This window comes from Trichosurus vulpecula, chromosome 7, assembly GCF_011100635.1.
Source record: "Trichosurus vulpecula isolate mTriVul1 chromosome 7, mTriVul1.pri, whole genome shotgun sequence".
NCBI lineage: Eukaryota > Metazoa > Chordata > Mammalia > Diprotodontia > Phalangeridae > Trichosurus > Trichosurus vulpecula.
The window spans coordinates 155,186,649-155,199,955 of NC_050579.1; the positions used below are offsets into that span (position 1 = coordinate 155,186,649).

The 13,307-nt window shown below is 35.8% G+C and overlaps 1 protein-coding gene across 1 annotated transcript; it reads left to right on the forward strand.

Moving 5' to 3' along the window:
• The first annotated feature begins 11,638 nt into the window (after positions 1–11,638).
• On the forward strand, positions 11,639–12,222 carry LOC118858078 (low molecular weight phosphotyrosine protein phosphatase). Its single transcript, XM_036768521.1, has one exon. The coding sequence runs from the start codon at positions 11,645–11,647 to the stop codon at positions 12,119–12,121; it is 477 nt and encodes a 158-aa protein (XP_036624416.1). The 5' UTR covers positions 11,639–11,644; the 3' UTR covers positions 12,122–12,222.
• Positions 12,223–13,307: the final 1,085 nt, after the last annotated feature.

The following is a 13,307-nucleotide window of genomic DNA, read 5'->3' on the forward strand; positions in this document are numbered from 1 at the left end:
CAAATGAGTGGAGAGAGAAGGGTACAGAAATGGGATTCCTTTTAGGAGGGTCTGGGTATGTAGTGAAAGGCGAGCAAGAAGAGAAACATGGGAGAGAGACTGTTTATGAGAATATGAGGGTAGAATTGACAGGACTTAACATTTCTTCTCATTTTGTTTCATACATGTGCAAAGGACTATGCTATGTGTTGAGTGAATAAGTGGATCTGAGCATTAAAGGAGAAAAACAAATGGAAGATAGGTTTCAAAGTCATGTATTAAAAAGTTTTATTTCAAGAAAAGAAGTATCAATAAATGTGATACACACATGTACATAAATTATACTAACCCCATTCCCACAGGTCCCACACTCAGTATCTTCAAGTATCTTAGACCCAAGGTGAGACAAGCTAGTAGTAATAGTAACAGTTGTATTAACTAGTTAAATTAAAACATGAGGGCACAGATTTGGAAAGCCTGCACTGTTTATCCCCATGGAATATGTAGTATGTGGAATGCATATACAGCCCTTCACTTAGTCATTGTTTGCACTGGGCAAAGGAATGTGAGCTCCTTGAGGGCAGGGACTATCTTTTGCTTTTTTTTGTTTCCCCACTGCCTAGCACTGCACCTAGCACATAGTAGGTGCTTAATAAATGTTTATTGACTGACCTCAAAAGTTTGTGAGACAACCCAAGGAATTAGACTGACATCAGCAATTGTCAAAACAGGTGAAACAGCCAGCAACAGCTCTTAGCAATCACTAACTGAAAGCTGCTGACCATTATTCTTCACTTGCTGCAGTTACCACTAATCAAAGGGTCAAAGGACAGGTGGCAAATGACACTATCAATAAGAACTTAAATATAATAATACAAATATGCATCCTGTCCCTGGGGGAAAAACATATTTGTTCAAGTTTTAGGAATGAGTACTAAAGTATTTTTAACTCCTTGATAATATATATTTTAAAGGGATATAGAAAGTTAAGGAAATAATTTCACAAGCCCACAGTTACACAGTACTTTTCTTCAACTTTAATTGCACTAAAGTACCAAATTTGTACCGACAGTGTATGAACTTTAGTTGATATCCATGCACAGGGCTTTTTTATTGGCAATCATTCATTTGAACACAATTTGACTACAAAGAAAGATCATGCATCATTTTTTTAAAATGTTCATATAGTGATTCTATGAGTGTCAGAAGTTTAAAGACAATGAAAATTACATGGTAGTTTATATATATCTAGAAACAGGTAATATTTTGTAGCTAAAGCTTCCATAAAGTCTAACAGGTGGGAATACACAATACATTGATACATTTGGTTAGAATGGTATTTTGCAACTCACATCCTTCATTCTGTGCTATTATAGAAAGTAAAACATTTTAAAAGGAACATTAAGTTCAGCACTAAACTAATCTTTCTTTGATGAAAAAAGTTGATCATTCATAAGCCAAGAGCACAATGAGAACATGACCTGGAGGATTATTTTTTGTTATGTTTTTGCAGAGAAATTCTTTAGCCAAAATATAGTACTAATAATAAACCTTTGTTCCCTGAAATAAATTAAAGCCAACTGTATTGGAAAGGTATTCATTTGGATCCATCACTGACACGTTCTCACATGTAGCAGAGGAATTTTTTTAAAGTCAAGAAAAGTATATAAGGGTTTTGCTTAAATACTCTAACACTTTTACAAGTACTGGACAGGAACCCTCTTTATGTCATATAACCTAAAATCTCTAATTACATACTCTGAGATATTTGCACAGTACTAATTTGATTTAAAGAGATTTTGTAGTCATTTTCAATAATATACATTCTTACTTTTAGTAAGGTACTTTAAAGAAAGAAACATATCTTTCCTATCCTATTCATACTGAAAGATGAGAGGAATTCTTTAATTGGACTTTGTAAAGGTAACTCCTACTACCTGCACAAATCCAACATGCTTACCAATAAGATTTTTTTAAGGCACTAGAAATAAAGACATTCATTGCCATGATTCCTGGCCTACCTAAGAAAGGGGTGCTTGTTTCCCAAAGACACACCCCAAAATGATCATTAATGTTCATTAATGTTCATAAATGTTCATTAATCTCTCCTTCACTTAATTTTGAAGGCCATGGTACTTGATAATCCTTTCCTTACCCCTATTTTTACTTGCCAAAATGGGTCAGTTACTAACACTCATAAAACACAGGGTACTGACATTTGGGTGACTATAATGGCATATATACCCTTGCTCAGGGTTTCTTAAATTCTCCAACAAAATGTGAAGCTCTCTTTAATAATCTCTTCTAATGAAGTCAAATCTTATGAAATAGTGTCAGCTTGATCCTGTAACCTGATATAGTCAATGATTGTCAGTGATTAAGTGCTGAGAAAAGGTTGCATCCAATGGCTTTCTAAATTGACAAGAAATGGCATTGTAATGAATTAGTTCAGCTTTCAGAACTTCAGAAATATACTGTTTTCTAATGTTAGTCTTTGGGGCAGCTAGGTGGCACAGTGGATAGAGTACTGACTCTGGAGTAAGGAGGACCTGAGCTCAAATTAGGCCTCAGACACTTGACACTTACTATCTGAGTGACCTTAGAAAAGTCACTTAACCCTGATTGCCTTACCAAAAACAAGTTCTAATGTTAGTTTTTAAAATGCCAACCATAAGGCATTCTTTACAAAAAGAGGGATGTCTCCAGAGGTGTGGTAAATGAGACTATAAAAGGGGATTTATCAGAATCCCCTGACTGTATTTCCTTCTACAACCATAAAAGCACATGCTTCTAAAAAAGAGCAATTTTTCCATGTTTCTTTGCAAAACCAAAGCTTATGTTTTATTGCTAACAACCAAGTTTTATATCAAATTTGCATAACAAAAGTGTGACACTGAATATTTTCATGGATCTTTATTTACTCAGGAAGAGTTATCTAGTATCTGTCAAGTATGATTATGAAATTTGGATGCCAGAAACAAAAGTAGCTATGTACATTCTGTTTTGTTGCTGAAAAATATAAGGCAAAGCAACATTTTCTCTTAATTTCCCACAAAGCATTAGCCTCTAATATGCATAAAATTCCAAGGAAAGCACACTATTTCTTCAGAGATGAGTACAGAACTACCAATTGCAAATCAAATAGTCCCAGTTAATCTCAACATCACTGCTTTTGGCTGCTAGAAATATTGTAAATCTTAGCCCACTGGCCATCCAAAAATTTTCTTTACCAATACAACTGTTGACCCAAAAAGCAATGCTTGTAAACACTTTCCAAACTACTACTGTAGTGAAATTTTCCCCCAAGGATTAAGTGAGCACTATATTATTATTTGAATTTTAAACAAATGCAAATGATGCTTTTGGTTGTTAGTACTACTGCAGGGGAAGCTGTCATAATTGGTTGGTAACTCACAACTCTTTCAAATTACACTTGAAACTCCTCTTTTGAAAAGTGTTTTTAGTCAGTCAAGATCCACCTTTTCAATCTCCCACCTTAGCCCTAATTGAGAACTCAAGAAAACCAAAATCCATTGCCCTTCTTGAAAATCAACTTCTAACAGAACAAAATTTCACTCCAGTTTGTATACCAGTAATGTTCACATATTTCCAATGACCATATTTATTTTTAAAATTCAAAATAAATTAAAGCTTCATTTAAAATTATCCTATTATAAAAGTGTTGCTAAAGCCTTAAACCAACTTGTACAATCACAACTTGTTCTTCTGAAAAATGAGTCGATGCTAGTAATACACTGGACCAATAGGGAACCTGCAGCCTTGAGGCCACTTGTGGCTTCTAGGTCCCCAAGTGCAGCCCTTCGAGTGAATCCAAACTTCACAGAACAAATCCCTTTAATAAAAGGATTTCTTCTGTAAAACTTAGCCTCAGTCCAAAGACTGCATCCAAACACCTAGAAGGCCACAGATTCCCCACAGAACCTAGGACAGCCATTCACTGTGGATTGGAATCAAACATAAGCTCCATCACTTGGGATCCCATTTAAGGGAATTTAGTTACTGATATAGTCAGAGTCCATCTTTCTAAAGTGTTCCCATGTCAAGCATTAAGTGGACAAGGCTATGGATCATAGGTTTTGGACCAGTTCCCTCATTTTACAGATTAGAAAATTAAGACTCAAAAGTTTAAGTGATGCATTGCCCAAGGTTACATAGGTATAATAAGTAGTACAACTCAGATTTATCCAAGGCCCTACCCACCTCTGATTTTAAATGCAGTATACTTTCTTTTGCACTAGCCAATCTCTCCTAGTGAGGTTGCAATGGGATATAATAATAGCTAGCGTTGATATGAGACTTAAAGGTTTGCAAAGCACTTTACAGACATTATCGCATTTTATCCTCACAATTCCTAGGCAGGTACATTTTACAGATGAGGAAACTGAGGCAGATATAGATTACGTGACTTACCCAGGGTCACATGGCTAATAAGTGTGTGAGGCAGGATTGGAACTCAGGTCTTTCTAACTCAATCTCGAGTTCTATATACTGAGCCGCCTAGCTTTCTGCTACACCAGGCTGCCTCTCATAAGAACCCTATGATGGGATATAAAAATTAAAGCAAAAAGCACCATAGGAAAATATTTATACCAAGAGCTTGTCTTTTCTGTCACTAGATATATCATGAAATGTTGAAACCATATAATTTTGAAACATTTAAAAAATGTTAATAAAATGCATATCTTATATGGTCAACAAAAACATGTTGACAACCTCATTCTTTTCTTCCCCCAGACAGTTTAATGGTTTAATATTAGAGTTTCTTTAATAATATGACCAGTTTGTATAGATCATTCATTCTTATCCATTTCAGTTCTCCATAAGTTAAATTTTGGAGTCCTCTAGCAAATTCTATCATGGTAGGGTGGCCTAAGGCAAAATCAAAAACCTCAAAATCTGAGGCATTAGTAATGGAGTCTAAACCATGCCCAAAATGTGTGTAAGGATACCACTGGCAACCATTTTTTTTGAGGGAAAAGGAGGAAGGAAAATATAGAGATTATCACTAGAGGAAAGAGGTGTCTATGATAAAAAGTGTGTACCACCAGCTGCTTCACTGCTGCTCAAGACATAGGTTGCCTAATCAGGCCTATTGATTTTACAAAAGCTTTCTAATGAGCTAATAATATTAAAGACCACCCAAATGTATGAAATGTAATATTGAAAAAAGGGGATAATATGTATGGGTTCACAGCCTCACCAAAGGATTTAGAGATGGAAGAAACCTTGGAGAACATTTAGAACAGGAATTCTAAATCTTTGGTGTATCATGACCCCTTCTGGCAGTCTGTTGTAACCTCTGAATACCTTCTCATAATAATGTCTTTAACTGAATAAAATAAAACGCATAGGAATACAAAGAAAATCAATTATATTGAAGGTCATAAAAATATACATATTTTTAAAACAAACTTATAGACCAACAAAGTGAGGGACTAGAGAAGTCAAATAACTGCCCAAGTTCACACACACAGCAGCGGTAAAGCAGTCAAGCGAGAATTCAAACCTAGGTCCATGGAACTCTCAGATCCATTCATTCCGCCTACTATAACACCCTACCTCATTTGCAGGCTAAATAAGGAGATAGTTTCAAGAAAAAATACAGACTTTGTATACATATTTTTTTCAACTTAGATTCATTCAAAAGTAGGTTAAATATGAAAATATTCTGCCACGGGTCCATTAGTAATATTAATATGAAGTTACTTCTGAGGATAAGGACTGGACCTGTGATTTCACTATTACAGGGAACTTCCAAGTTAGATGACAACTTCTACCCATGCGAGTAAGCCCCTTTACTGTAATTCATTCTGTTATGAGAGTTGCCTAACATGTATGACCTATATCAAATCACTTGCTTTCTCAATTGTGGAAGGAGGAGGGAAGAATAGGGAAGGGAAGGCAGGAGGTTGAGAATCTAGAAGACAAAAATTAGACAAACTAATGTTAAAAATTATTTTTACATGTAATTGAGGGGAAATAAAATGTTAAAATTTTTTTTAAAAGTGTTGTTTAGAGTACAGAAAGGTAATTGCCGAGGGTTGCATGTCTAGTGTGTGCCAGAGGCAGGCCTTGAACCCGTGTCTTCCTGGCTTTGAGGCCAACTTGTGGTCCAATATGCCATGCTGCCTTACACTTCTGAGAGTAAAATAGAAAAAAAAAGCACATACCCTAGAACAGTAGACCTATTATTGATATTTTATACCAGTAATTTTTCAGGCTTAAAGGGCCATATTTTTATAACTGAGAATGACATTTTAACTCCCAATCATACTTAACTTATGTCAAAGCTAATATTCAAAACTTAATGGTTGTTGGTGATCATAAAAGGTTTCTCCAAGTTTGGGTAGAGCCCATCTAATCATTTGTAGATGGGTTTATCTATTTGTAAGAGAGCATAATACATATGATTCATTTTTTTGTGATGAATGGAAATTAAACCTTGGATAAAAGTCATGTCTGTGTTTTTGAGTATACTTTTATATGTATGCAACAAAAATACATATACAGGATTATAAATCTTTTTTTTAACTTTCTTTTTATTTTTTATTTATTTATTAATTTCATTTATTTATTTATTTATTTGTTTGTTTGTTTATTTATTTATTTATTTATTTATTTGATATATTTAGTTTTCAGCATTGATTTTCACAAGAGTTTGAATTACAAATTTTCTCCCCATTTCTACCCTCCTGCCCACTTCAAGATGGCATATATTCTGGTTGCCCCATTCCCCAGTCAGCCCTCCCTTCTGTCACCTCACTCCCCTCCCATCCCCTTTTCCCTTACTTTCTTGTAGGGCAAGATAAATTTCTTTGCCCCATTGCCTGTGTATCTTATTTCCTAGTTGCATGCAAAAACTTTTTTGTTTTTGAACGTCTGTTTTTAAAACTTTGAGTTCCAAATTCTCTCCCCTCTTCCCTCCCCACCCACCCTCCCTAAGAAGGCAAGCAATTCAACATAGGCCACATGTGTATCATTATGTAAAACCCTTCCACAATACTCATGTTGTAAAAGACTGACTATATTTTGCTCCTTCCTAACCTATCCCCCTTTATTGAATTTTATCCCTTGTCCCTGTCCCTTTTCAAAAGTGTTTGTTTTTATTACCTCCTACCCCTATCTGCCCTCCCTTCTGTTATCCCCCCTTTTCATCTTCTTCCTCCTCCTTTCCTGTGGGGTAAGATACCCAATTGAGTGTGTATGGTATTCCCTCCTCAGATCAAATCCAATGAGAGCAAGATTCACTCATTCCCCCTCACCTGCCCCCTCTTCCCTTCCTACAGAACCACTTTTTCTTGCCACTGTTATGTGAGATAATTTACCCCATTCTATCTCTCCCTTTCTCCCTCTCTCAATATATTTCTCTCTCATCCCTTAATTTGATTTTATTTTTTTAGATATCATCCCTTCATATTCAACTCACCCTGTGCCCTCTGTCTCTCTCTCTCTATATATATACATATACATATATACATACATACACACATATACATATGAATATATATACATACACACACACACACACACACACATATATATATATATATATATATATATATATATATATATATATATGTATATATGCATATTCCCTTCAGCTACCCTAATACTGAGGTCTCATAAATTATACACATCCTCTTTCCATGTAGGAATGTGAACAAAACAGTTCAACTTTAGTAAGTCTGTTATGATTTCTCTTTCTTGTTTACCTTTTCATGCTTCTCTTGATTCTTGTGTTTGAAAGTCAGATTTTCTATTCAACTCTGGTCTTTTCACTGAGAAAGCTTGAAATTCCTCTATTTTATTGAAAATCCATATTTTGCCTTGGAGCATGATACTCATTTTTGCTGAGTAGGCGATTCTTGGTTTTAATCCTAGCTCCATTGACCTCTGGAATATTGTATTCCAAGCCCTTTGATCCCTTAATGTAAAAGCTGCTAGATCTTTGATTATGCTGATTGTGTTTCCACAATACTCAAATTGTTTCTTTCTGGATGCTTGCAGTATTTTCTCCTTGATCTGAGAGCTCTGGAATTTGGCAACAATATTCCTAGGAGTTTTCTTTTTGGGATCTATTTGAGGAGGTGATCTGTGGATTCTTTCAATTACTATTTTACCCTCTGGCTCTAGAATAGCAGGGCAGTTCTCCTTGATAATTTCTTGAAAGATGATATCTAGGCTCTTTTTTTGATCATGGCTTTCAGGTAGTCCAATAATTTTTAAATTATCTCTCCTGGATCTATTTTCCAGGTCAGTGGTTTTTCCAATGAGATATTTCACATTGTCTTCCACTTTTTCATTCCTTTGGTTTTGTTTTATAATGTCTTGATTTCCCATAAAGTCACTAGCTTCCACTTGCTCCAATATAATTTTTAAGGTGGTATTTTCTTCCATGGTATTTTGGACCTCCTTTTCCATTTAGCTAATTCTTCCTTTCAAGGCATTCTTTTCCTCATTGGCTTTTTTGGAGCTCTTCTGCCATTTGGGTTAGTCTATTTTTTAAGGTGTTGTTTTCTTCAGTATTTTTTTCCATATTTTTTTGGGTCTCCTTTAGGAAATCATTAACTTGTTTTTCATGGTTTTCTCTCATTCTCATTTTTCCTCGCAATTTTTCCTCTACTTCCCTAACTTGCTTTTCCAAATCCTTTTTGAGCTCTTCCATGGCCTGAGCCCAGTTCATGTTTTTCTTGGAGGCTTTTGATGTAGGCTCTTTGACTTTGTTGATTTCTTCTGGTTGTATATTTTGGTCTTCTTTGTCACCAAAGAAAGATTCCAAAGTCTGAGACTGAATCTGAGTCTGTTTTCGCTGCCTGGCCATGTTCCCAGCCAACTTACTTGACTTGAGTTTTTTGTCGGGGTATGACTCCTTGTAGAGTAAAGAGTACTTTGTTCCAAGCTTCAGGGTATGCGCTGTTGTTTTCAGAGCTATTTCTATATAGCCAGCTCTGCTATACCAGCTCTCCTCCTTCCTCAAGAACTGCCCACCCGGATCAGACTCAGATCTTAAGCAGGCTCTGCACACCTGCTCTCATCCCCCACTTAATTCCTCCTACCAGATGGGCCTGGGGCCGGAAGCAACTGCAGCTGTAGTTCTGTAACTGCCCCACCTCCGCGGCCCCAGAGAAGTGGCCGAACCGGGAACTTTTATCACTCTGTACCCTGCAGCTTTTCCCACTGACCTTCTCTGTTGTCTTTGGTGTTTGTGGGTTGAGAAGTCTGGTAACTGCCTCAGCTCACTGATTCAGGGTGCTAGGGCTCACTCTGCCCGGCTCTTGGTCTGGGGTCTGGTTGGTCCTGCCACCACCCCCGCTGGGCTCTGCACCGCTCTGCTCCCAGCTCTGTGTGCAATAGACCTCACCCAGCAGCCATCCAGGCTGTCCTGGGCTGGAGCCCTACTTCCCTCTGCTATTTTGTGGGTTCTGCATTTCTGGAATTTGTTCAGAGCCATTTTTATAGGTTTTTGGAGGGACCTGGTGGGGAGCTCATGCAAGTCCCTGCTTTCCCAGGATTATAAATCTTAAAATAATGCTGTTCAAAGAATGCTGCAATTATATTCTAGAAGTCACAAAATCTTATAGAATATTCTCTGGATCTGCGTAGTGCATTGTGAAGGGATGACCCATTTTCCTCCCAAATGACATTCATCAAAACAAAATCCTAGTCCAGTAAAAGAATTTTGATATTCCTTTGGCATCTACCATCCTGAAACTGGACCTAGAGTTAGTGTTGCATAAAATCAAAGAATTTCTTTCCCCCATGTCCTAATATGATTTGAACATTTGAAGTGAATGAGCTTAAAGGGAAGAACAGAACACCAAAGAATACTAGTGTTGGACATTTTCCTAAATAAAAATGTCTCTGGATTAAACAGAACAAAACCAGGGCACAGTATGCCATCACCATTCAATGTTCCACTTTAGGAATTAAAAAGCATTTATTTTGATGGAAATCCTAAAATAGTATCTCATAGTTTGATAAAGAATTTATCATCATTTATCATAGCCTTTAAGTTTCTTAGTCTTTTATATCTTAGATAGGGGCTACTTTCTACAAATTCTTTCACTAGATAAGTTGTTCCTTGGAGAATTTAGCAGGTCTCATAATGATATAAAAGTGGCTTTTGTTCTTCAATGAACAGTAACTTTTATTATACACTGATAGCAAAAAATAAAAAAACATTTTGAGTTTATCAATGTTATACTTCCATTTTAGTTAATGCCACAATATAAAAACTATGTATATGTAATATACACACAAACACACAACATTGCTGAAAACTTATTACTTTTATTACAAACATGTAAGTCATTTAGCTGTTTTATAATATGGAAAATGGCCAAAAAAAGACCATTTCTTCAGGTTTTGGTCAACTACTTCTTTCTCCAAAACCAGCCAAATTGTAAAATAATTAAAGGTTTTGAAGCTCTTGTGGAGTGAATTTTCTATCTTGCAGATATCTGATTACTTTGTAAAAACTGACCACTGAACTCTTGCTTGGTATAAAATTTTCTGGATTGTGCTCAAATATTATGGTAATTGGAAAATAAGCTTTATATTGCAACCTTTATAGTCAGGTTTGATCATAGGTTTTCTTGTAGACCTCTCAAAATATTTTTTTAAATAAGAAAGTACCACTTCACATTGCCAAAGAAACCTAACAGGACATGAATAAAGAGACTGTTAATTTATATGCAATTATGCATACCTGTGAAATAGATTTACCCATAAGTATCAGAAGGCAGTATGATCAAAGCATCTATAGTTGATTTTTTTTAACTGAAATAAAAAGACCTAGAGAAAAAAGAAAGATAAACCAAGATGTTTAACAGAATTTTGCATAGACAAAATTATATAGATAACTGAATAATTATATAATAGGAATGAAAGTTTCAACTTAACTAAGAGAATGTCATTATGCTATAAATCATTTAAAATATTAATAAAACTAGATATCATATTTCATAGGTGCACTTTGAATTTTCAGGTTTCCAGATAGAAAAGTAAGTAAACTACTGCAAAAAAAAAAGAAGAAGAAGAAAGCTACTGGATTTTCCACAAAGCTTCAACTTACAACCACACCTCCCTCCCCCAAAAGATAACAAATCACCCATACAATTTATCATTCTTTCAGATAGTTCCCCTAGCCAGAAGCAAGGTGTGGAAATAATATGCCTTCTCTCATAGACATGTTTGATTTGATTTGTAGCCATGTTTTTTAGTACCAAAGTACCTTCTTAGTACCTAAGCTGGGAAGGGAGGAGAACTGCATCTATTTCCACTCTTCTCAATCCCTCTACCCTGTCTTACTTTGCTTGAATCTGTGTTAGAAGGGAACTCAGAGCCAGATCTAGTCCAGCCCTCTTACTTTACAACCTCACTGTAGCTTTAAGGGAAGGGTTCAAATCTTAGTGTCTTGGGAATATTTTCTATTTTGCCTTATTCTTTTTTGCCCTCAAGAGGCTTTCAATCAAATACAACACATTTTTTGAGAAGAGGATGTGAACTGCAAAGTCTCAATTGATATGATAAAGAAGGGGAAAAATCTGTCATCTTTCTGTCATAAAACCCTGATCTTTTGGGCTTTCAGGAACTTGGCTATACACATCAAGACTTATCACTATGTGGCAGTAGGAAATTAAAAATGGCCGCAGAGGGAACGAGGTCTGTGCTGTTCGTGTGTCTGGGTAATATTTGTCGCTCACCTATAGCAGAAGCAGTTTTTAGGAAACTTGTAACTGAGCAAAATATTTCAGATAAGTGGAGGATAGACAGTGCAGCAACATCTACATATGAAATAGGAAACCCCCCTGATTATCGAGGGCAGAATTGCATGAAGAAACATGGCATTACCATGAATCATATTGCCAGGCAGATTACCAAAGAAGATTTCCTGACCTTTGATTATATACTGTGTATGGATGAAAGCAATTTAAGAGATTTGAATAGAAAAGGTAATCAAGTTAAAAACTGCAAAGCTAAAATTGAACTTCTTGGAAGCTATGATCCACAGAAACAACTTATTATTGAAGATCCGTATTATGGAAATGACTCTGACTTTGAGACTGTATATGAGCAATGTGTGAGGTGCTGCAAAGCATTTTTGGAAAAATCTCATTAAGGCTCACACTCGTTGCTAAAGGACAACAGTGATTGACATCGACTTAAAAATGATGTTTGTATATCAGTTGATGTGTTATTAAAGAGTAATAATGTACTACATTTGGAGACCCAAAAAAAAAAAAAAAAAAAAAGACTTATCACTATGTAAAAGTGCCTGTAGCAGATACAGCCATGGTCGTAAAATATAAGAAACCCCTGTCTTGTAGACCAAGAGCATGCCAGCTTTATTTTGCATATCATATAAGGTGTCACTTCCTTATCGTGACTTTTAAAAAATATACCCAAGAAATATTAATGCATTTCTTCAGTCCATTATGTAATTCCATTTTTCAAGGAAAGGGAGACTCCTACTGTGTAGTCTCTTTATTCTAAATATCTTGGTAAATGCAATTATAAGGATTGAAGGAATTATTGGAAGGAGGAGAGGAAAAGAAATCTAAGTATATTTAGAGGAATATTCTAAGTTTTTAAAATATATGAAAAGGTTGGCTCTGTGACCTACTTATGTCCCTCCAAAATAATGGCATTCCCTCCTGGATAACCTATCTCCACCAATCCCCTTATCAGTTCAGTAACTTAGTCAAAAAAGGAATTAAGTTTAATCTGGCATGCCTATGACTGATCAAGTATTTGAAGGATTGTCATGTGAAAGAGGGAAGAGGGTGATGAAGGCTTTTTCATCTCCCCTTTCCCATGTATTTCCAAACTATCCCTTTAATAACATGTTTTAGACTTTTGCCAAGTATTAAAATCATGCTCCCTAGTCTACAGTTTGCAGGCCCTACTCTTTTTCCTGTTATTATACTGTGCTGCAATACATATGATAGGCCCATGCAGGGCCTATTGAGGTATATAGTGTTACTTGTGCCTACCCCACATGGGCCCAGACTATATGCATTTCTTGAGTTCTTGTTTCTACATTTCATAGATTTTCTTCTTTTAAATTTTCATTTGCATTTATTTTAAAATTCTACCCTCCAGCCTATTCCCCCACCCTACATTATAGGTTTTCTATCTTCTCCCTTGTTTTCAGACTCTCATTTGTAATTCCCTATTATTTTCTTTTAGAGTATCTGTCCTATTGCATTACTTTTGCTATCTTCTAATTTGCTTCTTATAATCTTCTGTGGGCTTAAAACTTGTGATTAAAATAGGATTAAATAGTATCTAAGCAAGACTATGAA